The 26,105-nt window shown below is 39.2% G+C and overlaps 6 protein-coding genes and 1 non-coding gene across 15 annotated transcripts in view; 3 read left to right on the top strand and 4 right to left on the bottom strand.

Annotated features, from left to right (window-relative positions):
• LOC109537752 (hexokinase type 2) overlaps positions 1-9,962 on the bottom strand; it is a 20,417-nt gene extending 10,455 nt beyond the window's left edge. For 2 of the 7 annotated variants that reach the window (XM_019904625.2, XM_019904626.2), the window contains exon 1: positions 7,596-7,751. In XM_019904625.2, the coding sequence (XP_019760184.1) occupies positions 7,596-7,712 (117 nt within the window). In that variant the 5' untranslated portion in view covers positions 7,713-7,751. Of the gene's footprint in view, positions 1-2,528; positions 2,759-4,569; positions 4,675-6,945; positions 7,006-7,595; positions 7,752-9,808 lie in introns of those variants that run through there. The other 5 variants (XM_019904628.2, XM_019904629.2, XM_019904630.2 and 2 more) reach the window with 4 other exon arrangements.
• A 790-nt stretch (positions 9,963-10,752) lies between these two features.
• LOC109537756 (protein kish) lies at positions 10,753-11,486 on the bottom strand. The gene is made up of 3 exons (XM_019904636.2): positions 11,287-11,486; positions 11,127-11,236; positions 10,753-11,066 (listed from the first exon to the last, which is right to left on the bottom strand). Exons 1-3 carry the CDS (start codon positions 11,287-11,289, stop codon positions 10,961-10,963), a joined length of 219 nt encoding a protein of 72 aa, XP_019760195.2. The 5' UTR covers positions 11,290-11,486; the 3' UTR covers positions 10,753-10,960.
• Positions 11,487-11,598: 112 nt separating this feature from the next.
• On the top strand, positions 11,599-13,161 carry LOC109537754 (E3 ubiquitin-protein ligase RNF185). 2 transcript variants are annotated; one of them, XM_019904635.2, is made up of 4 exons: positions 11,599-11,854; positions 11,957-12,125; positions 12,185-12,381; positions 12,433-13,161. In XM_019904635.2, the coding sequence occupies exons 2-4, from the start codon at positions 11,959-11,961 to the stop codon at positions 12,636-12,638; spliced, it is 570 nt and encodes a 189-aa protein (XP_019760194.1). In that variant the 5' UTR covers positions 11,599-11,854; positions 11,957-11,958; the 3' UTR covers positions 12,639-13,161. The 2 variants fall into 2 exon arrangements, with proteins under 2 accessions (XP_019760194.1, XP_019760193.1); XM_019904634.2 differs by having other exon boundaries at positions 11,616-11,854; positions 11,954-12,125.
• Positions 13,162-13,531: 370 nt separating this feature from the next.
• LOC109537730 (transient receptor potential cation channel subfamily V member 6) lies at positions 13,532-18,520 on the bottom strand. Its single transcript, XM_048668047.1, has 17 exons — positions 18,347-18,520; positions 18,081-18,235; positions 17,450-17,672; positions 17,220-17,315; positions 16,947-17,164; positions 16,773-16,872; positions 16,535-16,723; positions 16,138-16,478; positions 15,858-16,009; positions 15,589-15,805; positions 15,278-15,505; positions 15,049-15,171; positions 14,884-14,996; positions 14,596-14,819; positions 13,888-14,538; positions 13,721-13,829; positions 13,532-13,649 (listed from the first exon to the last, which is right to left on the bottom strand). Exons 1-15 carry the CDS (start codon positions 18,483-18,485, stop codon positions 14,396-14,398), a joined length of 2,661 nt encoding a protein of 886 aa, XP_048524004.1. The 5' UTR covers positions 18,486-18,520; the 3' UTR covers positions 13,532-13,649; positions 13,721-13,829; positions 13,888-14,395.
• A 994-nt stretch (positions 18,521-19,514) lies between these two features.
• Positions 19,515-19,588, top strand: Trnai-aau. Its single transcript has one exon. It is a non-coding gene; the product is annotated as a tRNA-Ile (tRNA).
• Positions 19,589-19,708: 120 nt separating this feature from the next.
• LOC109537764 (MICOS complex subunit MIC13 homolog QIL1) lies at positions 19,709-20,471 on the bottom strand. Its single transcript, XM_019904646.2, has 3 exons — positions 20,275-20,471; positions 19,991-20,147; positions 19,709-19,935 (listed from the first exon to the last, which is right to left on the bottom strand). Exons 1-3 carry the CDS (start codon positions 20,280-20,282, stop codon positions 19,741-19,743), a joined length of 360 nt encoding a protein of 119 aa, XP_019760205.2. The 5' UTR covers positions 20,283-20,471; the 3' UTR covers positions 19,709-19,740.
• An 82-nt stretch (positions 20,472-20,553) lies between these two features.
• Positions 20,554-26,105, top strand: part of LOC109537762 (peptidyl-prolyl cis-trans isomerase G) — a 6,506-nt gene continuing 954 nt past the window's right edge. The window contains exons 1-14 of one of the 2 annotated variants that reach the window (XM_019904644.2): positions 20,554-21,334; positions 22,188-22,293; positions 22,346-22,433; positions 22,811-22,840; positions 22,900-23,039; positions 23,099-23,219; positions 23,271-23,446; positions 23,502-23,644; positions 23,698-23,845; positions 23,901-24,292; positions 24,353-24,498; positions 24,548-24,796; positions 24,853-25,024; positions 25,089-25,303. In XM_019904644.2, the coding sequence (XP_019760203.1) occupies positions 21,152-21,334; positions 22,188-22,293; positions 22,346-22,433; positions 22,811-22,840; positions 22,900-23,039; positions 23,099-23,219; positions 23,271-23,446; positions 23,502-23,644; positions 23,698-23,845; positions 23,901-24,292; positions 24,353-24,498; positions 24,548-24,796; positions 24,853-25,024; positions 25,089-25,303 (2,309 nt within the window). In that variant the 5' untranslated portion in view covers positions 20,554-21,151. Of the gene's footprint in view, positions 21,335-22,187; positions 22,294-22,345; positions 22,434-22,810; positions 22,841-22,899; positions 23,040-23,098; positions 23,220-23,270; positions 23,447-23,501; positions 23,645-23,697; positions 23,846-23,900; positions 24,293-24,352; positions 24,499-24,547; positions 24,797-24,852; positions 25,025-25,085; positions 25,304-26,105 lie in introns of both variants that reach the window. The other variant, XM_019904642.2, reaches the window with a different exon arrangement.

The raw sequence follows: 26,105 nt of genomic DNA, 5'->3' as shown, positions 1-26,105 counted from the left end.
AAATGAGCAAGAACGCTCATTTGTACGTCATTCTAGAGAGAAATAAATGACCTTTTTAGCAAGTGAACCATCGATAAGGAAATGTTGGCAGTTTTTTTTCAAAAAATGCTTGAATTCAAGAAGTTTTAGATTTGTGTGGTTTTTTTTTGAGTTACAAAATCCACTTGAACATGACGCTGCTTTTTTCGAAGTTTCTCAAGAACTATTCGAGCAACAAAATTCGTTTTGGCACCGTTGGATAGAGAATTGAATGGGGGGTCATGACCCCCATGACCCCCCCTTCCTGGATCCGCCCTTGACAGAGCGTCTCAAAGCATGTCTGAAAATTTTCTTCGGGCTTGAAGGTAAGTAACTGTTTTTCTTCCTTCTGTTCTATTTCGCATTGGGAAATGAAAGAGCCCAAAAATAAGTAGAAAAGTTCATATAAACATACAACCTCAAAAGCTCTGTTTCCGATATACAGGGTGATTGATCAAATTAGGAATTTTACTTTAGTTTTTCGTTCTTGTGGTTTTTGAGATATTTGCTTGAAAATTGGCGCCCAGGCTACGCTTTGGTAACGACTTCAATGAAGCAAGCGCTTGTTTCAGTGTACAGAGCGATATTTTTGGGGTTTAAATCCTCTTTTACTTCTCAGGGCTGTGGAGCGCCACTGTTATCTAATGACAATTTTGTTTAATTTGAACAAATTAACATTTCTTGCTTGCAATTTTTGCGCACCTGCCCCGGGTTTCGAGTTATTTGCAAAAAATTCTGCTTTGAAAACTTTCACGAATGAGAACGAGACCAGAAAGTTGGTTGGTTTCACAAAAAAATAGAAAACACTGCTAGTCAGTGTTCCGTGAATTCCACTAGCTACGTTCCAAATTTGAGGCAATCATCCAAAAAAATTGAACGAAAAAAGCAACCAGTTTATCATTTCTCCCTGTAACACCCTTGCAAATGCAAATTTGGCCTGCATTAAACATGAGCGGAAGTAAAAAAGCGGAAACCTACGAAACACTAGCATTGACACAGTGTTCCACTATGGCCTTTACCTTTACTAAGGCTGAAGGCCATCCGCTATCACTGTGTAAATTTCAGTACTTCCAGGCTGACAATTCAAGTGCGAGTTGAGAATAGTGTATTTTTTTATTTTTGAATGCTGATTTCGCTGCTCATTATCAGGCTCGGTCGGTGACATTTTATTTACGGCGCCCCACTTACGTCAGGCTACTACGTCAACCAAAGTACATAGTATGTTATGCGGGTATAATAGCAAAAAATTGCGGTTTTTGGGTAAATCATGCCCAATTACTTTGGTCCATTAATAACAGCCTGTTTTCGCGTGCCTTAATAATTATGTAGCACAAGTAATCAAATGTTACTAGTGTTGATAAGCGAGAAAGGCCAAGTGCTGCGTTCCAGAATTATTTTTTAAGAAGCGATAATTCACTTTTCTGCTGATGGTTTAATTAAATCATGCAGTCTACGTGTAACTTCAAGCAAAGGAAAATCATCTGGACATCGAGTTATACAAAGTGTTCTCAAATGAAAACTGGCAGGTTGAAAAAAAAAATAGGCAAATTATAGGCCTGCCCCTGTGAAATAAGCCGGCATTAGTATGGGTTCAACCGTAAAAGTAAATTTTCTGAAATCTTTGTATATTTGGGGCTTTAGATTAGATAAAATGTGCTTCTAGAACGGCGCAATTGTTGTTGGTCCAAAACAATAAATAATAAAAATTAATAGTAATAATAAATGAGTTCAAAAAAATGAATATCCGTCTAAAACAATCAAAACATAACCCAAAACTGTCATAGCATAAATTAAACTCAGCTGGCGTTATTAATGTCCACAGAATATCTCCCCCCCCCCCAATAGGGGGGATGTTATGTGTTTATGTCACGGTTTCGAAGTTTAGTGAAAAGGTTAGTAGTAAATCGCGGCTTTTCCAGAAAATTTCCGCAATCCAGACCAAATCAACAACTACCTAATCCACTAGTTTATTGAATCACGCCAGATTTCACATAATTTCTTGATAATCCTTATCTCTCGACTATGAACCTTGTCGAGGTCATTTTGCAACGATTGTGCATTCATTGGATCAACCTCTGATGGTGGTAAAGTAATTCAGTCTACCTACTTTTATGGTTTTCTATTTCGGCAAAGTAATCAAGCCGGTTGTAGATTGCGGTGGTAAAAAACCAAATTGAATTCCATGGAAAAAAGGGCAAGCATTCCAAGGCCTACAACTGGCCTGCCAGGCCAGACTGCAACGATCACAACAGTCACAGCCGGAAACAATTGTCGTTTCAGGTATGCGAAGTCAGTGTTTGCGTTTTACGTTGCACAATTAATGGGTTCCTCGTCCAGGTCAAGCAATTAAATCGTTTAAATATCGTGCTCGAATTCAGATACCGCAAGGCAATGATGTTGCAAAAAATGCTTCCAGGGTTGCTAATGGCATGGAAATCTAGGTCATATAACATTACCATTTACCAGTTTTACCACTGTTAGATCAGAACCGGCAAATTCGGAAAACTTACCAGAGGATGCGCTTGAATGTCTCGTCGGTAGCCCATCGTTGTTAAGCGGTAAACTCGCGAGCAACTTCAATGTCTGATAGCGCACGTTACAGTGAATCAAGTGAGATAAAAAAAAGTCAGTCACAAAACGTAAACGTCTACAAACTGCTAGCTGAACGACTCAACTCGCGCCCGCCAACCTAAAGTGAAAACCATTCAATAACCGAAGTGGGCGCGGGACGGGAGGGGCTCACGGGCCCCACAGATACGTCAGGCGATTGGCTGACGTGAGAGGTGTGGCGCGCTTGCCCCTAAGCCTCCAACAGGCCACCCGGCCGTTATATGGGGGACATAATGCAAAGGTCACGCACGTTTCGCTATATTCCTGAAAGTTGTGCAATTGGTGCACCACTTGCGTGACTCAGACCGCGTAGACTTTGGATCATATTGTGTAGTATTGTGAAACTAACCAGAGTCAGAGACGAGAGAACAAAACTGCCAGAGTTGATATGGTCTCTTAGTGAACTTGCAGCACCTCTTTTTGCCAAGCATTCCACAGAAGACTCATTAACTAGTCACTTTTGGCTAGCCAATCTGCCTTGATATCTTAGTTGCTGCGTGAGGACGTAGATAAGTCTCGAATGCGGTTGCCAAATCTAAAAGATCTTAATGATTCCTTCCCTATTTGGAACCGTGGCGTCCACATTTTTGCTTCTATTTCTTTAGACGTTAGGTATTTCTAAAAACTTTATTTTCTGGCAGACAGTTTTTGAGACAGACTATTGAAAAGGTTCTATTCATTAGTGCGATATTTCGAACCGTAGCTGGGATACGAGTGAAAATCTTCAGCAATCCATCAAGAATGGCTCTATTGCTTTGGGGGTTAGCAATTTCGCTTGACACATGAGGAGAAAAAATAGGTCTCGAAACGCTCAATCGAAATGGTTCTTATGGCTGATCAGATATTTTCGACCGTTTCTGAGATATCCGACTTCTACGCATTTTTTAAATGTTTGCTTCGATCTTTTTGGAGGTTTGGAATTCTCATCAAACCTAATTGGTGACAGATAGTTCTTCAGACTGACTATTGAAAAGGCCCTAACCATTATTGCGATATTTCTAATAGTATCCGAGATACAAGTGAAAATCCATTCACTGAACATTTCAACAAAAGTGGGTTTATTTCCGTGGGAGGTTAGTAATTTCACTTGACATCTGAGGAGGAATAGAAAGGTCTCGAAACGCTCATTTGAAATTGCTCTTATGAATGACCAGGTATTTTTGCTCGTTTCTAAGATACACAGCACTACACATTTTGTTTTTGTGTTTTTGCTTCTATCTCTTTAGAGGTTAGGAATTTCTTATCAAATCGAATAGGGAAAATACAGTTTACGAGACAAGCTATTGTTGGATATTTCAAACCGTGCCTGAACAATACGGCGCGAAACTTTGAGGTCATCCAAATTGTTGATATTTTCGCTTTAGACTTACTAATAAAACCCAATTGGTAAAAGCCAGTTCTTCAGAATGGCTACTGAAAAGATGCCCCAAAAGGGACGCCGTTTTTTTGGTACCAAAAGTTGAATTAATCCTTTTTCAGCAGCGCTTTGGAACTTTTTTGTCAATAAACTTGCGCTCTGCAACGCTAAACAAACTGGTTTCCTCAGTGCACACATTTTTATGGCTTTAAAGTGTAATTGGCTTTATGGGAAAGCTGAAGCTTAAATGTAAATAAAAACGGAAAAAAGCTACCAACTAGCCCCAAGGAGATTTTTAAAAAGCTGAAAAATACTCTGGAGAAGTCCCAGAAGAAAAAAACAATTGTTTCTAAGAGTCCGAACTTTTCAAATAAGCAGGAAAAAATGAAAAGAAAACATTTATGCCCGCTGCAGGGAAGAAAAGAAGCCAAAAGCAAAGGCAAACAAAAAAATATGTACAGATAATTAATCATTTAATACAGGTATATAATTTCCTTTTTACATGGTTATTTCCACATTAGCAATTAATTTACAATTTACGCAAATATTCTTTATCATAATCACTAATCGCTTTTTAAGCTTACCGTCTTTGAAACCGCTGGCATTGTTACCGTTCGAATTTTTGCATTCACTTAGAGAAAAAAAAACAATTAATTTGATCCTGAACTGTACACTTGCTTTGCTATGGGAAAACTGATTACAAAAAAGCTGTACGCGAGTTAATAAAATGGCTTATATGGGACTTCCCAAACAATTTCAGTTATTATATGGATTAGTGGCTTTAGGTGTGTAGTAAAATCATGCCTAATCTACATGGGGATTCTCCTTTCAGGTGTGCTAAAGTTGTTTGTGCATTTATTTTTAGTCGAAACATTATTAAAATTAATGATAAATTATCAGTTTCCTGACCAGCATTATTTAGTACTGCCGGTAATTGGGATGCAAATTATCAATTTATTTTGAAACCGCAATATGTTTTCCATTGGTCAAGCAGAACCACTGAATGCTATGGAAAAATCAACTCTTGTAAATTTTCACTTTTTCTCTGAATTAATTATCGTAATAGCCCATGTATCTAAAGGGGATTGATGCCAGATAAATTATTAAATTGATTAAAGCGACGAATTTGCCGCACATTTGAGTAGGTCTGGCCTGGATTACGCTTATAGGCCGTTCACGAAGGCCAGCGAAACATGAGCGACGTCACGTTGCCCCACGTCATGCATAATTTCCTTCCAAGAATCGCCGCATCGATGTCGCTTTGCCCCTTTTTTAAGTTAAATAAGGGAATGTGGTGTAAAACACGTATAATCAATTGTTCGGTAATTTTTCTGCCTCCGTGTATACCAGCAATGCGATATCCATAGAAAAATGGTACCAGTCTTTAACATATCATTTGATCTGGATTTGGTGGTTTGCCAATCGATCAATCAAGCAAGCTTTATGGACGGTTGGTTTAAGCTGCAGATAAGATTTGGTTTATGGAACGCAATTGCTATAATCGCGAATTACCCTTAAAAGAACGAGTCGAAAACATTTATGTAGGTGAATGTTTGTTAATTATTCCCCAACATGCATTAAAGCCAACTAATAGCACATTGATAACGACGTGATGAGGTCCTGTTATATCTGGTTTAAGTGTGAGATTCTCTTGATCCACGCCAGTTAATTTTCAGTAATTAACACACTATATGGAAAGATATGTATGTTGTTAAAAGCCATTATATCAGTTGAAAGTTATCAAAACCACAAGTTTTTTAAGCTGTTTGTTGTTGGTCTAGCAATATTACACACTTACATATACACGGTGGTCAATTTTATACATACAGATTTTGAGAGATATTCTCGCTTGAACAGTAGTTGTGGGATTTGCAAGTTTTTTCGGTTTCACAGTGTGCAAAGGGCGTAAAGCATGAACGAGAATGATTCTTTTTTGTATCTAGGTATCTATTTTCTATCCTAATCCAGATAGGAAAGTTTAATTACCTATGGACTGTTTGGTTGAAGCGACTCGTCCAGAAAATGCTACCAACTACTGACGCTCTCTGATTATTATATCTCAAAGTATTTTTCGAAAAAACGAGTTTTTTAATCTGCACGATGTATTTAGAAAATCACTAGGTATTTATTCTCCAGAACCGCACAGAACAGTTTTGTGTGTCCCAAAAATATCACATTTTTGATCTGATCACTCCTCCACGTCCAGAAAACAATTTTTGCCTGTTAGGTTTAATCACGATTCCTAACCTCTAAAGAGATAGAAGCAAAAATAGGAAAACTAAAATGTAAAAGGGCTTGTATCAGAGATGAGACATCGAAAGACTTAGGCCTGCAAAAGCACATTTTCGTTTATATCTCGCAAACGATTAAAAATATCGGAATGATGTTAGAAGCTTTTTGATAGACAATCTCCAGAACTATGTTTCATGATTTGGGTTTGATCGGAAATTCCTAACCTCCAAAAAGATAGAAGCAGAAAAAGTGAAGACTGAAAAAAATCGCTCTACGCCTTTTGAGTCTCAATTTCCAACAATTTCAATTGTGCTTCGGAAACGGTTGAAATTATCTGAAGAATCCTTAGGAGCTTTTTGAGAGGCTGTTTTTGCGTACTGGAAAATTAGAGGAATTCCTAACCCTTAAAACCTTGGATGGAATTTTTTTTCATTTTTACGAGGTTGGGGAAATGTAGAAGCTTCTATCTCAGGAACGGCCGAAAATATCTGAATAACCATTAGGACCTTTTCGATAGAGCGTCTGGAGAACTCTCTTTGCCTCTACGCGTGCGAAGAAATTTCCCACATTATGATAAGAAATTGGCGCAAAAATATTTTTACGCTTTCATACACGTCTCGAAGATTAGGGCCTTTTGGGTTTAAACCTGCTTCAATGCATAAACAATGCAGACACTCAAAGGCACAAAATGGGGTATCTTAAACATTTCTTATAGTTAGCTACTTTACCTCAGGAGTCACGAAGGACATTAAGTCCACCTTCTTGCACTTCATAGTGAGCTGATGAATCAATCGCAACGTTCTTTTGCCAGTTAATTGTATGCGCAATTTTTTCAAAATTGCCTAAACCCAAGTCGCGGTATTCTGGATTAGTCCAGCACTGAGAATCCAGGGTCACCTTCAAGATTTTACCATAGACAGTCCCTATCAGTGGGGCGCAAGACTGGGCAAATACTCCCCTCAAACGATCGATAGAGAGTTCAGCACCGGAATCAGAAGAGTAGTGAAGTTTCAACGGTTCAGTTCTCAGAAAAATTGCAAAGGATCAGAAAAGCCTTCGCTATGTCGCCCAAAGTTTCCAGTTTAGTACGGTACAACGCCCTCAAGAGGAATGCATTTTTGGGTTATTCGCTTTCTTAATTACTTAGTGAATTTTACATGTACGACCCTGGCAAAGTTCCAGCCCTCTATTTAGGGCAAAGTGCAGCCACACCCCCCGGAATTCCCGAATTTTCTACGTGTTTTTCTCCACCCTATTCTGACGTCATTGAACTGAGGGGTTGTTTGGGCGGCTCTAGAAAGTCTCGTCGGAGGAGGAGGAAAATTGAGGTCACGGACACGTGCACAAAATACCACGCAGTAAATCAATGTTTATGTACCTCGTTTGATACGTTACTTCTTACGGCATGCTCGTATTCTTCTCCTTGCTGAGGGCCATGATCAAGTTCCACCCTGCCCAAATCGTTGAGAATGGTGATGACTCTTTTGATACGCATCTTAGCACTCTCACTGTTCAATTTTTCACACTCGAATGATCTGAATCTATTGGGTATCTGCGTAATTGGTAATTGGTGGTCTAATTGACGCCAATTAAACAACAGTTAACGATAAATGTGGTCTCTGTTCGCTACTTATTGACTGGTTCGGGATTTCGAAGCGACTAGAAGACACTCCACGAACATTTTGGAGCAATTAAGTTCTCGTTAAGTCAAATTCAAAAGGGAAAGTTGAATTCGACTATACGGTCCTGGTTTAATTCTATTCTTAATCTAGACCGAATAATCGTTTTGGGTTCTCTAAATGGTGCGCATTAGTGTCGAGCTCTAAATAGCTGATAAATTCGTCTGAGAAGAACGATTGAAGATTTATTAAACGTCCAGCTGATGTTGTAAACTTGTCTTTATCTATGTTAAAACGCGTATATGAAGAAGACTGATAAAATGTCCAATCACTGTGTTGCTTTTAACCTTTCTTATCAACTTCAGATGAAATATTTAGATATATTCAACATCAACTAGAGTTCACTTTAGTTGATTGGAAATGGTTTGCAGTTTGCGACTAAGACCGAGTGCGAGAAGAAATCTCATTAAACGGCTTTTCTTATGCGTATCTAAACAAATATTGCATCTGCATAATTTCTCTACATGATGAGTACCTATTTTAGGATCCTAACTTCTTGCGTTTCGTAAGGTCATCTACAGGGTGACCCTAACAAGTTTGCATGTTTACAAATGCTTTATAACAACCTCAAGCGCCTCGCTTTCGTTATACGAGGTCTCAAATATGTTTTTTTCTGTTTCCGACTGAATACCTATACGTATATTTTTTGTAACTCCATATTTTTGCTAACGGGTTTTGAAAGTGGGACTTAATTGCCTTATTTTGCGCAGTACCCAAATGGTTCCAAAACAGTTTCGGGGTTCAAAACGAAAACCATTCAAATCCGTTTATCTGAAGAGTTAATTTTTTAGTTCTCTCAAAGACTCGGTACATTTTGAACTTGAAAGCTTCATTATGTAAAGCCAATAAAATTCGCTTGCAGTGAAAGGCCGACATCTCTATGCCATCATAAAAAAATACCGGGCTCCAAAGAAATACAAAAATATTTAATATTCCTGAGTAGTTTAGTTGGGATGGCCAACCTTTTGAGTAGTTTAGTTGGGATGGCCAAGCAAAAGTTGCTACGTGTTTTATCAAATCTTATAGCTACTTTTTTAGCAGTAAGATACGTTTTTTCAGAAGCCAGTGGCGTAGATTTTGGGGATGAGTGAGATTATTTGCTCCTAACTTTCGCGAAACGAACTAAAAATTGCGATTTTAAAGCAGATTTTTTACTAAAATATCAGTTGTTTTAATATGTATTTTCAACTGTGCTTTGCACTTTTTACTAATGTTTCTCATTACAAAAAATTATTTATACGTATCTACTAATAAAATAAAATAAATATTCACGCTCATAAAGTGGGTAGCTACGAGTTTAACATTATCATTCATCTCAAATGGTTCGAAAATCTAGATTTTCTTTATTTATTCCGCCGTTTTGCCTGCAGTTGTAAAGTTTCTAAAGCATTTTGCCCGTGAATTCCGCGCTTTATGTGTGTATTGAAATCAGGATTTTTAAACAGTTTTATTGCATTTTAAGCATCGACATGGGGAATGTTGTCATATGTTTCAACCGCAAACCATAGAACAAGACCGCAAACTTAGAAAAATCCCTAGCGTACCGATCCGACATAATTTGCCTCGATTGTACATATACAGAGCGCACATGTATTTCAGAAATTCCTGATCGTCATTATAATTCGCATGCCAATGTTTCACCTCACATTTCATAAATAGGTTTTTACCATTGACATTGGAAATCATACATAATGTAACAGGCGTGTGTATAAAATATGGCTAAAATAATCAGCGGCCGACTATTGGCAAAACGCTTATGTAACTAATAGAGAGTGGAAGTGTAGAAAAAAAGGGGACATATGAATGCTGCAAATATGTGATTTTTTTATGTTCAAAGTGGCGCCAATTTTTTTTATACTGCTCGATCGCACTAGAACACAAAACTATAAATTAGAGCCTCAAGTTTACTTACAGCGCTTTGCTGGGCGTCTGCCATTTCGCCCCTTTCTTCAGTGTGTTGACGCTAAAAGAAAAAAAAAGTCACGACACGATAATCGCGGAACGTTTATATAAGCAAACTAAACCGCACCAACGCTTCTGCCAGAGAAAAATCACATTGGAAACACTGATGCGGATTGGGGTATTTATAGTTTTCGGGTCAATAAGTGTTTCGACATCGGTTTTGGACTTATCACTAAAATGTAGTATTATTTATTCAATTTCTTCAGACTTTTTGATCATAATTTGCCAAGCGCTTTATAGCTCGCAACGCCAATAAAGATATTCGCCAGGTTGTTTATAACTTCAAAAATAACGGTATCGTTCCACAAAGGTGCAATTAAGCGTTTATATTGTTTCAAGATAACCCAGCGGTATAATAGTACGAACGTAATAGCAAACAATCATTATTACTCAGCTGAATTAAACCGGGCGACAAAGTAGCAAAATCTATTTTGCATTAGTAACCGATTAAGCATTTAGAAGTAAAAATGCATTTGAAATTAAAAATTTCATAGCCAGAAGAAAATGTATCCAGCAATATTATCTGGACATAATGGTGGATTCTTGGTTTTGCATACAAATGCACCGGGAAACACCAGGAACTTTTAATCAGACTTGGAGTTTTAGATTTGAGAAAAAAGCAAATAATAGAGGTGCTTAAATGATTAAGTTGAAAAATGCAGATTTACAGCAAGGGCGCAATATAAAATATTGCGGAAGTATTGGTAGCACCTACGCTATCTGGACATAATGGCGGAAGAATATGCCTTCAAAAACACCGAGGTCTTGACACGTTCAACTAATAATGTAGTGCATGATTTGAAGAAAAGATTGCAAGGACGCTGCCTAAAACAGAGAGGTATAAAAAAGAAAATACATCCAAATAATAGTTTAAAAAAAGTACTAAAAATGCAATTTATACCAAACGTCTTCCTATATTAGCGAAACAAATTACTTACTCAATATACAGATATAATAAGCATATAGAATATCCCTAAATTCACACTAGGGTCAGTAAGATGTAGTTTACTGGGGCCGTCCCCACAAAGTCGGAAGTTTAAATATGATAAAATTATTGTTTTATTATGGAGTATACAAAACTTTACAAGGAAATTAATCAAATTCACTTTAAAAACAGTATTGTAAATGCCATCATCGAACATGCCGCTGCTACCCAGGGCGACTTTCTTTCGCCTATCCTTGCACATTTCCAGCAAGTCTTTAGTATACTGAAAGAAAACCCGCTTTTAGCTGAAAATCTATACGATAAGAGTCTGTTAAATACTGACCCTGTCCTGCTTTTATCGAACACTTTTGGAAAGAACGACTTCAAGTAGGAACAAGTACAAATCACTAGTAGTACCACAGTGAGTAAGCTTTGTAAGTTAAATAACGCCGACTGAAATCATTCAATTGAAAGCAAGTCACATTTTTAAGCGAGTTTCTTACCATTTTTCTTGATTCTCCTGCAAAAGAGAATCGCAACAGACGAACTTTTACATTTAGTTTGTTTTTACAGAAGCAGGTTATGTGGCTCTTGTCAAAATCAAAATGACTATGAACATAGAAACTGGGGCAACATTGCAGCGGAAAATTATGTTCTTAGTTTTTTACCCCAAAAAATTATAATTCCTCCCGATGATTAGGTTGTTATTATTCAGAACTAATAATGTAATTAAAAAAAAATTATTTGTGGTATTCAACGAGAAAAATTGCTTTAAAGTTCGCCCACTGGCAATGTTGTTATATGTTGATCAATTGTTAACTCGAATGTTTTGTTGTCGTAGTTGTCAATATGGACATTTGTTTGGTTGTCAGTGTCAGATGATTTGCTTTACACTAATAAATACTTAATGGCTTATTACAATTCCTGAAATAGTATAAATTATTGTGAATTAGTGACCGAATTACGTGCCAAATCGAACTATCGATCAAATATCACCATTATTGAATGCTGCATAGAACACGTCATTGTTTCCTAAGTGACATTCACATTGTAGCTAATTTACCGAAGTGGGTAAGTACACTTGCACAATAACATCATTATTTAGATTCGCACCAGCTTGTGGCATATTTTGATCTAATCATATAATCAAACTTAAACACTTGAATCCAGTAGACATGGCTTCAAGCAGTTCGGAAGTGAAGGAAAGCACTAGTAGAGGAGACGGAGGAGATAGACCAAACACGAAAGAGGACGATAGAAAAGAGGACAATCTACTTGAATGCAATATATGTCTGGATACGGCTAAGGATGCTGTGGTCAGTTTATGTGGCCATCTGTTTTGGTAATTTTTCGAATCGTACTAATTGCATGAGACTCCAGTAAGCAGAAATGTATCTTCAGCTGGCCTTGCTTGCATCAGTGGCTTGAAACTAGACCAAATAGGCAGGTATGTCCTGTTTGCAAAGCTGCAATAAGCAGAGATAAAGTGGTGCCATTATATGGAAGGGGAAGCACGCAACAACAAGATCCTAGAGAGAAAGTGCCCCCAAGACCGGCAGGTCAAAGAACCGAGCCTGAATCTGGAAATGGCTTTTCAGGTAAAACGTTTCTTTCAGCCCCCAGTTGCACGTCTGACGTGATTGTTGCAGGCTTTGGCTTTGGGGATGGAGGTTTTCACATGTCTTTCGGGATTGGAGCGTTTCCTTTCGGGTTTTTCACCTCAACTTTTAACTTCGGAGAGCCAAGACCGAATGTGCCTGCACAAGGGACCCCGCAGTATATGGAAGAGCAGTTTTTATCTAAAGTGTTTCTATGGCTTGCTCTAATCTTTATAGCCTGGTTATTATTGGCCTAGTATCAGTCATTGGATTCAGTGTAAGTCAGCGATATCATTGATTGGTAGTTTTGTTAATTTGGTGAACTTTGGTAAATTGATTTGGCAAAGGAAATTTTGTAAATAGAGGTTTTCCTTTTCCCGTCTACTTGGGCTGGAACATATAAAGCTTTAATTAAAACGATATGTCGCAAAGTTACATTCCAAATGTTCGCGTAGATAAACACTGATCAAAGTTACACTTGGCTGGAAATGTGATGGTCTAAGGATCTCTGAGAGTTGAATAATTGAGGTTGTTCATTCAAATCACTACTATCTTCTATGTAAATGCCTCCTTACTTTTAGGATAAATGTGCGCCCTTTCAACATTATTTTGGTAGATGTGCAATTGTTAGAATAGGATCTAGATGTTATATATAAACCTATAAAACACACTGTTTCATTGTTGGTCAAGCTGCTAATTTAACAAAAGTTTCAGCAGTTTTCTCAGTGATTATGTGGCATATGTCAAGTCTAATAATTGCAAATATATAATGGTTGTTAATCTGTTGTTTTCAAAACCCATGTGATCGCCTTTTTCTCTAGAACCATTGAATGAATTGCACCGCTCCAATATTTTACGTTTAATATAATCAATCTGCGTAAGAAAAACATTTTGTGGCTTCCTAGCTAAGAATGTTTTGGACCTCAAATACTATTATCATGTTCCCAAGCAAGAATTGTGTTCATATTGGCGATGTTCTTGGTACTCCATGGTGCTAATGGATCAGGAGAACTACTCGACTCGTCCGTTTGCTGTTTAAGCGCCGAGTCGGACTTGTATGGTCTTTGCTCGGATATAGAAGGCGCAACCCTAAATATACAGCCTGAATAAACATCCAGAAACTGAGCGAATAAAGCTGATCTTGCCTGTTGGTTTTCCCAGTTTTCGATCGTTTTTTCTTCCTTTTGGGCTTCTGGTTTTGTGACTGTACGAGTTGGCCATCGCCGTTATCCTTCACATGTAGAACATCTTCAGCTAAACTAGTAGAACTACAGCAAATATTTAATACGTTGCACGAGAGTAACAATTCGTAAGGACAATCAACTCCTCTAGTTCTTACATAATATCGTTTTCGTCCTTCATTGCCACGTCGATGTTAATGGGCCTCACTTTGCCAGGGTTGTTTTTCAGTTCATCCTTGACGCTCCGCATTCGATCCTCTGCGTAATCTGTTGGTAGAAGCTTAGTTAAGCACAAAGAAGTTACAGCTTTTGCAGCTTTGCGTACCTAAATTTTTTTGCCTTGGCGTTTGACCAGGATCTTCACGTGGAGAGGCTTCCACTGAACTAGACTCACTTGAGACGATGAGTTTCTTTTTATCTAAATTCCTTTTCCTGTTTGCAGAATGTCGCATATGTATCAGTCTGGCCCTCTTCACCCGTGATATTGTCCCCAGCAGCACTTCTGCAATATTTCAAAGTCTTTGACTGGAAATGCGTTGAAATGCCGTGGCACTTGCCTCCGAAGCTCTCGCTATCGCTGCATTCCAAAACGGCATATTTTTTCTTCTTCACTTTCTCCTCAATTTTCTTCACAAAATTGCCAGTCCCTGCAAAAATTCCTGCGAGGTTCTTCACGGAAGTGGTGGCCGTATTTGGGCATGAGACGATCTCGGCAGTATCAGGCAAATTGGCTGCTTGTGCAGCCAAAACGCTCAATCTGGCTGAATTGGTCTCCACTAGAGACTCCAAAACCAGAGTTCTTAGAGGGTCCGTAAAAGGCTGAAAAACAGTCGTTAAAGCAAGTGAATGTTAAGAAAAACTGGTAAAACCTGTTGAATCATGTTAGGTCCAGCTTGGTTCGGTTTAGGGCTTCGAGGAGGGTCTCTAACAGCTTGTGAGGCGGACAATTGCCCCAAAGTGCCCAACATTGAAACGTCTAAGGAGAGTTAATGTGATAAAAGCTGGGGTTTATACGGAAATCCTTTGTGTTTACCTGAAGGAGCGGGTTGAAAACGGGCGTTGCCTTGAGCGGGTAAGAGTGGCATTTCAGTCGTTGCTACCTTAGGATTTAGAGTTTGTTTTGCTAAATTTAGGCCTTGAGCATTAATGTCCAAATCGTGGGTAAACGCCATTACATCCAGAGCAGAAGTTAGAGCATCCCCGAAGCCATTGGCCAAGTCTGGGCCTTGGGGGTTTGCCAAAGGGTCTCTTTTAGGCCTAGATTGAAGATGAAGAATATTTTTCGCAAACATTCGTTCCATTATCTTACTTCGGAGCTTACCCTTTTACTTTTACCGGCGTGTTAATTGACTCTCGCCCCCACATTAGGCAGCGCATCTCTTCCCCAGTCATCCCTTTTTTCTTTAGCGCTTTTATTGTAACTTTTCCCACTCTCTGAAATGGGGATGTTCTGGGAATGTTTACTGGGGGTGTTCAAATGCTTTACCTTCCAATTGCTGACTGCTCCCTTTCGTTGTTTGGCTCTAGTTTTGTTTTTCGATTTTATCACCATCACTCCTCGTTGTTCGGTTGCTGGATCTTCAGCTGGTCCCAAGGATATGCTATATTCCTATAGAAATATTTAGATATTTAGTTAAATCAATGGTAAAGTTATTTATTTCGATAACTTTTTGGTATGTCTTATGTTTAAATTTTAACGCCCTGATGGGTCTGACCTGTAGGTAATTATGAGCCTCCTTTTGTGGGATGGCCCTTTCCAAGGAAATTACGATTTTCGCCCATTGTTTTACCCATTCCTTTTCACTCTGTTCGGTAACATGAGCGTAAGTGTTTCCCATCATGGCAATCAACATGTTGAAGAGCAATATTGGGACGAATACCATGAAAAGACCGAATACGGACTTGGCCACACCTGGATATGTTGTTAGCGCCAGTTCAGAGTACTACAAAAAAACATTTTAAGGAAAATACCCTTTTTAAGTGAACATAAAAACACTATTTGGCGATTGAAAAATTGATCACTTACATCGTAATTTCCCATTGTGACTTGAAACAGTGCCATCCAAGTGGAGCTGTAGCTGTGATACAACGTGCCATTAACGCTGGGATTTCCCTTGTACAAGAAGAAAAGCGACTGGGAAAAACCGAAAAGGAAAATTGTGTAGATTATTCCAAAAGTTAGCATGTCCCCGGTGATCATGCTGTAGATCATTGTGACGAATGGTCCGGTTAAGCGAACAGCACTGGAAAAACAGGCACTTTTCTTTATAGAATAGTTTGGAAGCTATCACTTACCCGGCAAAAAACATGAGCAAAAACCAGGATCCGGGCACAGCAAAGATCAAAATTGTTTCTTCCAACCCTCGGTTTCCGGCCAGTCTACAAGGGATGCATGCCAGAATCATCAAGTTGGACACTAAGAAAATGCACTTTGGCGGGGAATTTGTCTGAAAACAACTTTATGCTGGATGCTCTCAAATGATCAATATTTCAGGATCGAATATGCAAAATTGTGTTTATTTTGAAGCAATTTTCTTTCGATCAGCCAATATACACTTAAAGAAGCGCAACTTACTTGTTGTTTCAAAAAAGAGAGAAATCCTTGGTTCCTTATTTCGTCTCCCTGCTGTACAACAACGTAACTGAGCACATTTAGTAGCGTCCCAATTTCAGCAGTAAATCTACAAAACCCCAGTAAAACCTCTGGATTCTCTTGGAAAAGCCGACGATACCGAATGATAACTGTAGGATCGTCGGACCATTCCAGTAACGGTTCGTCCGGATCATCAGGCCTCATATACACAGCCAGTGACATAAAAGCTAGATGAACTATCAGGATAATTAAGCGTTTGAGGAACTGGTTCCGAGCAAAGGCTTTCCATTTTTCCTCCAGCAGTCTTTGAATGATGCCTCCATCTGGAATCAAGGGTTTTTTCGGAGATTGTTATCCAAAAGCTATCAAAGGATTTTACCCAACATATCGAGATGCGCCTCCTTGGTGCCATTGAGGATAATGAACAGGGCAGAGTTCCAATTGGTGCGACCATCAGGCAGCAAAGTGTCCAAAGCGTTCAGAGTATACGCCGAACATGTAATGTTGCTGTATCTCCAAAACTCTTTGCAGGACAGTTCCAACATCTCCCTGAACACTTCCGCACGACCTGAAATATTCTATATGGAAAAAATTGGTTTTAAAATCGTATTATTGACCTAGTTTGCAGGCCAAAGTGAGTGGAGTCAATCCAGCTTTGTTAATAATCCCATTACTAGCCGGCAGTTTGGGATGTCGAAGCGCGTAGCCAAACATATCCTGAAAACTAATAGGAATCAATGTGGGAAATCAACAGTTATTTTAACGCCAATCTGGCTTAGTTTTAAACTGACCAATTTATCGCAAACGACCACCATATGAAGGATCATGTTGCCGAAATTGTCCTGCAAATCTGGATGAGCGCCGCTGTCCAGAAGCAGATTGTAGACGCTTTCGTTGGCACAACACGCCGCCCAAGCCAGTGGATACTCGCCCAAATAAGCCAAACCTTCGTAGTCTGTATGCTTAGCTGGTCGCTGTTTTTGCTGATCTCTCGGCAGAAAAAAACTACCTGTTAGAACGGTTTTTTGCGTTAATTTTGCCGGTTTTATCAGCGATTTGCTTACCGATAGCTCGTTGGTTCACGTTAGCTCCAGCCTCAACTAGGTCCTGGACTAGTTCGTTGTTGCTGTAGGCTATAGCTAGGTGAAGAGCACTAGCCCCTGAAATTTGAAAAAAAATGATACAGAATGATTTGAAAATAGTGCCATTTTATGGAAGGTTGTTTTTAATATCAATGTTTGAATTGTCCGTAGAGTCCGAAAGGTAAAAATTGGAGGAAATTAATCTTTTCTACCTAAGTACTCTTCTCCCTCGACAACATCAAGCGCCAGTTTCGGGAAGCATTTAATTAACGTTCTTGCCAGTCTGGTGTGGATTTTGCTGTCGCAAATAATGAGCAGATGGAGCAGGGATTCGCCTAGAGAGCCTCTGTACTGCATTTGCCAGCAGGCTTCATGGTCGGTCCATTTGCCTAATGGGTCGTAACGGCTTAGTGACGCTTCGATTGGGAGAATCACCTAAAGCACACGCTAAATCATTAAAAAATGGTCACCCGGATTTGCTATTTTTGCGCTTAATTTCCTTATCTGTGAGCCAGTCTTTGTTGGAACAATAAATTAAATGTTTTTTCTGGAGGCGGATAGTGCTGCGGTTTTGGCCGAGTAATAAGTCGAGCCATTTCTGATCTTTGAAAGCCCCAAACTCGTGTTGATTATGCGTATTTTCCAAAAAGCGGCAGCAAACATCAAGTCAATTAAAAAAATTGTTTCTTGAGAATTTTTCGGTTGGCGCAAGGTTTTCGAGATAATTGGCGAAATTTCCTTAAATACTATTCTTTGGCGTAAGTAGCGCAAAAAGACTTAAGTTCCTTTCAAGCATTTGTCACTCTTTTTCTTGCAAAAATTCGAACACAAGTATTAACTAACATGCTCATGATCCCTGAATTTCCATCTTAGATACTCAGATCGGTTGATAATCTTCCCTTTGCCATCCTGATACATCAGTTGCGCGAATTGGTCGCGGATCAGCTTCTCGCACTCAATCTGCCCGCCTGCATTGTAGGCATCAATTAATTCACCTCCTAAAAACATGCCACTTAATCTATATTGTTGATTTTGTAGGCGCATATACAGAGTGTTCGAATATTGGAGTGATTTCCGAGTATGCGGGTGCTTGTTCATCTAGCTCTTACCCTTCTTGTAGTTGGCCAATCGGTATAACAAACACTGGTCTTGATTGGAGCTTTGGCTAATTACTCGATCCAAAATTGAGCCTCCAGTGTAGTGCGATTTCTTGTGTTTGCAGCATGGCTTACATTGGCACCCACCCATTATTGGAACACGTTAATGAGCGTCCTTCATGAAAATTTCCAAATATCTAAAAAACTGTTTTTCACGCGCTCTTTGCCGCTTAGCAAATAAGCCAAAAATTCCTACTTACTTGCGTGTTGAGTGTTTTGGTCATTTAACAGCAGGCGCACAACGGCAAATACATCCAGATATAATTATTGGGCCGATTTGAATGCAAATCAAGCTCAAACGTTTTAGCATTATTTTCAAGCAAACTGTGCCCCTTTTCGACTACAGACTCAAACTGTGGCTTTGTTGTGGAATCCGAATCAATAAACATCGGGTCAGGGTAAGGAAATTATGTGTCAAGGGCCCACCACCCTTCGAGTGATACGGTATGGTACAAACTGCTTCTAAGAAAAGGTGGCCAAATTTCCTGCATCTTTAACATACATTTTCGCTATAAAGAAGGCGTATTTTAAACGTGCAAAACGCAGATTGTAATCATCAGTTTATAGTTTAAAGCGGAAGTTTCCTTTCCGTCTTATATTTAGCAATTTAACTAGCACGTTATAGTCTTTTTAGTATAGTTTCTTTAAAATTTAATAACTGACTCCGATTATTTAGTGTATTAATCATCTTTATCATTTCATAATCAAGATTTTATATTTCGATCTCGGATTTCCATTGTGTCCTATGATATTATGGACAGTTTGGCGAAGGGGCAAGGTTATTATTACTTGACTACAAGGCGCACGATATTTTCTAACTAGTGTCTATACATATACACTAGGTTTTTATAGCCTTCTTTTGAGGGACAAGAAAAATGTTGCCAAAAAGTAGCGTTTTATGCATATTTCTAGCACTAGTAAACTGAAGTTGCATCCCCATAATCTTTATAAATTTCAGGATCCGCAACGAAAATTCCCAGCTTTAATTAGTTTGCGCACAGAATGCAAGGATCAATCGCTCTCTTTGATTGGATTGATGATTATTAAACGAAAAATTTGCAACACGATTTTTTAAATTTCCTTTTAGCTTAACTCTATGACTTTCGTTTCGTTTTCCTGTGGCCCATTAGCTCAGTTGGTTAGAGCGTCGTGCTAATAACGCGAAGGTCGCGGGTTCGATCCCCTCATGGGCCAGAAATTTTTTTCTTCTTGCAATCTTCACTTTGCATTTTTATTTTATTTTTAATACCATTTGGAACATTTTGATCTTTAGCTACTAAACTTGCACATTGTTGAAAATAAAACCTTAAACACTTTTGCTAGGGCAGATAATTTATTTATATGTTTCAGTTGGCGCTACTAAACGAGTTAACAAAGTTTTTAATTTCAGGATTTTCCATCAACTTGTCTCGTCCCTTCTTCGTGTACTCGCAGGAATAATCGGGCAATTTGACGAGAAACGCAAAAGTGGCTCTCACTCCTGCATTCCAGTACTCCTTTGCTAGTTGACATGCATTTTCGGTTTGGGGCACCACAGGGAGCTACAAACGACAAGCAAATTGTAAAAGGCTGTTTGTCCATGATTCAGGGGCTCACCTCAATGGGAATTTGCGCTTTCACTTCCTCAATGTAGGGGCTTACAGCCGATTTCAGCCGCTTTCCTGTCTCGATCGTTTCGTCACTGTTCTTCCATACACCCTGCTCCCGTACGTAGTAGATAGCGGAGGCTGCCAGGCCCGCTTTAATGGCAAATCTGAAAAAGCCCCGAGAATAAACCTGAAGAATAGGGATATACGATTTTAAGGTGTTCGGGCCAAAAAGGGCTTGGGGAAAACTGTTCATGATGTCGACAGGGAGCGTCATTTAACGCAGGTACTTACTTGATCATTATGAGATTTTTAGTCAAAGGCAAAGGAAATTAAAGAGATTGTTGATGTTATGTCATACTAGCCGTAGATACCAGCGCATGTAAGCCCATAGATAAAGACGAGAGAGAAAGCGAGTGTAATGTTCTATGCTCGTTGTTTAAATGACATGCGCAATTGAGTGTGAGGTTACGTTGAACAAAATAAACTTCTATTTACCAAAACGGGTAGCTAGAAAAGAGTTATTATTATTATTGTATATATTATTTTCGAAAACTCGAATGTTAGACTGCGTCATAGATAAAGACCGGTCCAACGAGGCCAAACCATTTAGATCATATTCAGTCAATCCATTATTCAATTCAATCGTCTTTATCTATGATCCAATCATACGGATATTTACGTAGAGACAGTGAAGCAGAAGAGCGTGTGCTGTATGTGCGGCATTTTCAAATTGAAAAAAGCGCTGTAAACATTTATTCGTTACGAGTAACATTCGAGTTTTCGAAAATAATATATAAAATAATAGTAATAATAATAATAATAACTCTTTCCTAGTTACCCGTTTTGGTAAATAGAAGTTTGTTTTGATTAGCTTAACGTAACCTCAAACTCAATTGCGCATGTCATTTAAACAGCGAGTCAGGTTGGCTTATATGCGCTAGTTTGATTGATCTGAGTTGTCTTCATCTATGGATCTGCCAATGTCAATCGCCATTAGCTGACACCACGCTGACACTGTCTTTCAGATATCAGCAGTGTTTTCTATTTAATTTACCGGAATATGTGCTAAATATTTCCTTATTGCTTTTCAATTTCAGCAGTGTGAGAATCTTAGTGCACAAGTAGCGTTTTGCGGATTTTGTTACCAATAGCGGTTTGTCTGTGCAGAATGGAAAACCCAGCTCAAAGGCCTAGATGCTACTTCGATGTGGCAATTGGGGGCCTGAATAGTGGCCGAATAGTTTTCGAGTTATTCGCAGACGTGGTTCCTAAAACTGCTGAAAATTTCCGATCTCTATGTACGGGGGAAAAGGGCTTAGGCAGTGAGACCGGAAAACCACTTCACTACAAGGTATGGCTGCCTGCATTCATGCTTATCAGCTATTTAGCAGGCTTGTTTGTCTTTTATTTAATATATTTTGAATATATTTGGTTCATTGCATAGCACCTGGTATTAAAGGAGGCCATCAGTTTCTTTCGGTTGTTTTAATGGGGAAATAACTACACTTGCAAGTTTGTATTGTGTTAAAAATGAACCGTTCTGCTATACTGCTAATGTTAGTATTGGTACCTCTCATCCAGCCTCATTATGTCCTCTATTCGAAACTGCTGAACATGAGAAAGCTTCGCCCCGTTAAGCGATAATTTCCTACGTTTTTAACCGAGTTATTTATTTTTTACTATTATTAAATTTGAAGTAGTTACCGTTATTAATTGGGAAGTTGCAGTTTTTCTTCAGCTCAAGTGCAAGTGAAGCAGATTTTTAAAAATAAGATGCAAATTTAAGAAACAAATTCTTAACATTCCGTGGAACGTTCGGATCTAATGAAGTTTTTTTTTAGTTCTTAGTTAAAACTTTCAGTTTGACTTGGATTCTAATGAAATTTTATAAGTTTTTATCGTAGATCTTGCGTTTGACTATGGCTAACTTCGTAGTCGCTACCATCACTAATTTGCAAGATGCAATTTTGTATTTATCCCAAGTGCAAGTTAAGCGAATTCTTGAAAATCAGTTGCCAGTCTAAAAGGAAAAAAATAACTTGTGAGATACTTTTAACTCACTCTGAATAAACAGTACTAATTCATAAGTGGTAGAGAAGAAATTTATGGGGCACCCTAATAAACCCTAATAGTTATTGAGGAAATCACCTCTATCCAATCCAGAGCTGGCAGAGTTTATAACTCTATAACCCTTCTCATTGCAGGATGTGGTGTTCCATAGAGTGGTTAAGGATTTTATGATACAAGGAGGTGATTTCACTAATGGAAATGGAACTGGAGGCGAAAGTGTCTACGGAGGCACTTTTGAGGGTTGGTTGATGAACAAAAAAGTCAATTGAATCCTAAAGATGTTTTTTTTCAGATGAAAATTTTACTATGACCCATGATAAGCCAATGTTGCTCTCAATGGCAAACAAAGGCAAAGACACTAACGGGTCTCAGTTCTTCATGTAAGTGATTTCGATTTTATCCACTTTTGTCTCAGGAGTAATTTGTTATTGAAATTAATTAATTCAGGGAACCAGATAGTTTAGTGATGCTGCTGCATTCCCTCAGTTCTCTTAGAGCAGTTCCTGGGTTCTGAGAGCCTTGGCTTTGAACATTTACGAAATCTATTATTAGATTTAGAGTTTAGAATTGCCGCATCATAATCTAATCATATTTTCTTTCAGCTGATAGCCTTGTAAAGCAATTTTTAGATTTATTTTGACTTGCGTGTAAAATCTTGTTAACGCCTACAGAACTCTCATGTATAGTTCTGTAGTTGGTACTTTTTTCCTTCATACGAAACCAAGCTGATCAAATATTTTGCCTTGTTATGTTATAGTACAACGCAACCGGCCCCACATCTCGACAAGTAAGTAATTCAACGGTTTTCATCCAGCTAACAGTTTCTACAACCCGTTTGCTTTGTAGGGTTCATGTGGTGTTTGGAAGAGTAGTGAGTGGAGCGGATGTTGTGCGTCAAATTGAAAGTTTACCAGTTGATGCCAATAGTAGACCCTTGCAGGATGCCAAAATTATCAAGTGCGGAGAACTCATCAAGCAAGCTAAAGGTAGGACAGAGATGGGAGTGCATTCGCAGTGCATAACTTAACTCGTTTATTTGCAACAGCCAAGAAGGTCCGAAAGGAGGAGAAGGAAGAAGGAGAGAATAGCGATTCAGCCGGTTCAGATGAGGAAGTTAAAAAATCCAAAAAGCACAAGAAGTCAAAGAAAAGCAAGAAATCCAAGGAGTAAGTAGAATGGTTGCAATGGAAAGGGCAATTTGCATTGATAATTTTCAGAAAAGCCGATAGTGGCAAGTCCGAGGAGGAAGAGGAAGGCGAACTGACTGAGCCCCATTGGCTGGTAACACTAACAGACATCAAGCCGGAGGAAATCCCGGAAATTCCTTCCCAGAAATTCTTGATGCGAGGCGGCCCGCCTAAAGAGAGGGAAGAGAAGGATTCGAAAAAACGAGGTATTTAGAAGAGAATTTTCCTAATCCAGTAGTTTTACCATGAATAAAATCATAGGAGATCGTGACCGTGATCGTGATAGGGGAAGCGATCGCTTTAAAAGAGAGCGCTATGACAGTAACGGAAAAAACTATTCCAGAAGGAAACGCCCCTTTTTAACCACCAAAAGTGGCAGAACTATAAAAGGTCGTGGACGATTTGTAAGTTCAAACATTCCTTGACTTCCAACACATTTCCAAATATTCTTCTTCAGCGATTCCACACGCCTTCGAGAAGCAGGTCACGGAGTGTTACCCCGTTCTACTGGAGACAGGAGGAAAAGCGCGTTATTAAGTATTCCGAATTGGAGAAACTGGAGGCGGACAAAAGGAAAAAGCAAGAAAAGTTGGATATTCTTGCAAGTAAGCAAACATTCACTAATCGAGAAAATATTCTACGTGGAACCGATTGTTTCAGTCTCCCAAACACGGCGTCATTATCCATCTGGCACGCCACCAACTTCGCCGCCCAGACGAGGCGAGAAACACCGCGAAGTTGACTACAATGCCCTAGACTACGAAGACAACCCGTCAGAGGAGGATGTTCCTCGAAAAGATGTCCCAAGCCTTGTGCAGTATCCTTTGCCTGGATCCTACAAAGAATTTAAAAGCGTGGAAAAGAGAAACGACGCTCAGGAGAAACAACCGGAGCAAGTGGTCAACGAAAGATCCGATATTCTAGCTATGGCTTTAGGAGTGCAGATCAAGACGGGTGAAGATCCGCCCACAGGGGAAGTAGTCTTTAGCGGATATGCCAAGAAGCAACAGCAGCAGCAGCAGCAGTTGCAACAATTCGACAAGTTGGATCAGGTATTTACGAATCAATTACCCATAAACTTATCAGACGATTTAACGTAACAATGTGAGCAGGTTAATGTGCGCTTGATGAAAATGGCAGGACAGGAACCGCCCAAACATTTAGGCAACAACTGGCAAAGAGGCGGCGATTTAAATGAGAAAATCAGAGGCAGGAACAAGTTCGAGATTGAAAAACCAACCAATAATAAGGACAGGAGGTAAACTGAGCCACGCCGGTTTAAAACATTGCCTAATACAGTTTTTCAGAAATTTCCAAGATTCTGATTCTCATCCAAATGGGCGACAGCATCAAGAGCATCACTCTAGAAGACACGACCGTCCATCAGAGACCACAAGAAGCCGCATTCAGGTGGTAAACAAAGACCAAAGTGAGCGGGAAAATCGGGACGTTGACGACAAAGACGCTCGAAGCAGACAAGAAAGAGGTGGCCGAAAGCCCAGAAGTGCATCTCGCGATAGGAGCCGTCGACATCGCCACGGCAACAGCGAGCGCAGGTAAGTCTTCACAAATTTTCAGCGATTTGCTCTGATTCACCAGCGGATTCTTATAGGAGGAGCGAGGACAAGAAGGAAGCATCCAAGTCACCAGAAGAGGCAAAGGTCGAAAAGGATGTTCCGAAAAAACTGGACGATGCTGAGGCCGAAGAAAAATACAAAAAGCTCCTAATTCTGCGCAAGAAAATGGAATTACTGGAGCTGAAAAAGAAGCGCGATGAGGAACAGGTTGGGAGTGAACAGAGTTGGTTTTTTGCTGGTTTGGTAAAGGGGGATTTTTTTTAATTAGCAGCGCTTATTGGAAGAGAGGCACCGCAAGGCGAAAGAGGAGCAGGACATGTTGGAAAAGGCCAAGAAGGCCAAACGCGAAGTTATAGAGAAGGAAAAGCTGCTGAAGACCATGAAGGTGTTGCAGCAGATTGAGCAGAAAACCCCCGCTAGGAGAAGAGGCAGTTCCAGTTCTTTGTCCTCGTCGAGCAGCAGCGACGATTCTAGGGACAAAAAAAGGTTGGTAATCACGCCCTTTATCAGCTGCTTCTAATCCGCAGTACGAGCTTAAACTCTGAGCAAGTGTCGGTTCCAAGTCTCTATCCTCCTGAGACGGAGATCAAGTTAGGATAAGCACTATTGTGAGGACAAATAGCGGTTTATTTTGCGCATATTTTTACCATCATTGATTAGATTTTGTATGAGTTTCTAATTTTTTTCTTCCATCTTCTTCACCATTTGAATGCAGATTTTCCTGCACGAAAATAGTTCACTTTAACGCTCACAATTCACGGGAAAAACCGCGCAATTGAGTCAAATTAATAACGAAGCTGAAGAAAGCGATTCATCTTCCCAATTAATTGTTTACATTCGGCAAATTTTAGCTAAATTTTGCAACTTAAAATAGATTAAATGCGATGTTGTCGACTGTTCTCTTAAAAAGTGAATTGGCATGTTACGTGTATGGCGGAAAATAAACTGTTTACACTTACATCAAGCAATACTAATGATGAATGCTTAATTTATCAACAATGGAAAATAAATATAGGTTTTAAAATTTGTATAAGCTCGTGCTCTAACAATGCAATCTGGGAAATATTGCAAATCACCAGGAATAAACGCTCAAGCTGGCAATATGGCGTCTCAACTAATGACATCAGTGCCAAATAGCTTGGGACAGACTATACTTGTACGCTATAACTTTGGTCGCACGTGATCAATGACGAAATTTGACTACCAAAATAAAAACAAATATGCATGAAATTTGTGTGATAGTCGAATCATTTTTGTAGTGTTTTGGGCATTGTATATAATTCCAAAT

The sequence above is a fragment of the Dendroctonus ponderosae genome, unplaced genomic scaffold (genome assembly GCF_020466585.1).
Source record: "Dendroctonus ponderosae isolate FM_Combo_2020 unplaced genomic scaffold, Dpon_F_20191213v2 Dpon_F_20191213_7, whole genome shotgun sequence".
Taxonomy (NCBI): domain Eukaryota; kingdom Metazoa; phylum Arthropoda; class Insecta; order Coleoptera; family Curculionidae; genus Dendroctonus; species Dendroctonus ponderosae.
Note: the sequence above shows the minus strand (reverse complement) of the source record. Positions and strands in the feature narration are given on the sequence as shown.

Bases quoted from the DNA above. Each gene is read 5' to 3' on its own strand.
- LOC109537756 (XM_019904636.2), bottom strand. The intron at 11,067-11,126 runs GTCAGTATTTAA...GTTTTCTTTCAG, and splicing joins TTCGATAAAAGCAGGACAGG to TATACTAAAGACTTGCTGGA.
- LOC109537754 (XM_019904635.2), top strand. From the start codon at position 11,959: ATGGCTTCAAGCAGTTCGGAAGTGAAGGAAAGCACTAGTAGAGGAGAC. The intron at 12,126-12,184 runs GTAATTTTTCGA...ATGTATCTTCAG, and splicing joins TTATGTGGCCATCTGTTTTG to CTGGCCTTGCTTGCATCAGT. The intron at 12,382-12,432 runs GTAAAACGTTTC...TGATTGTTGCAG, and splicing joins ATCTGGAAATGGCTTTTCAG to GCTTTGGCTTTGGGGATGGA.
- LOC109537730 (XM_048668047.1), bottom strand. From the start codon at position 18,485: ATGGGTGGGTGCCAATGTAAGCCATGCTGCAAACACAAGAAATCGCAC. The intron at 17,316-17,449 runs GTAGAAAAGATT...TTCAAATTTCAG, and splicing joins CGAGGGAGAAGAGTACTTAG to GGGCTAGTGCTCTTCACCTA. The intron at 16,873-16,946 runs GTCAGTTTAAAA...ATTAGTTTTCAG, and splicing joins TGGTCGTTTGCGATAAATTG to GATATGTTTGGCTACGCGCT.
- LOC109537764 (XM_019904646.2), bottom strand. The intron at 19,936-19,990 runs GTGAGCCCCTGA...TGTCGTTTGTAG, and splicing joins AAGCGCAAATTCCCATTGAG to CTCCCTGTGGTGCCCCAAAC.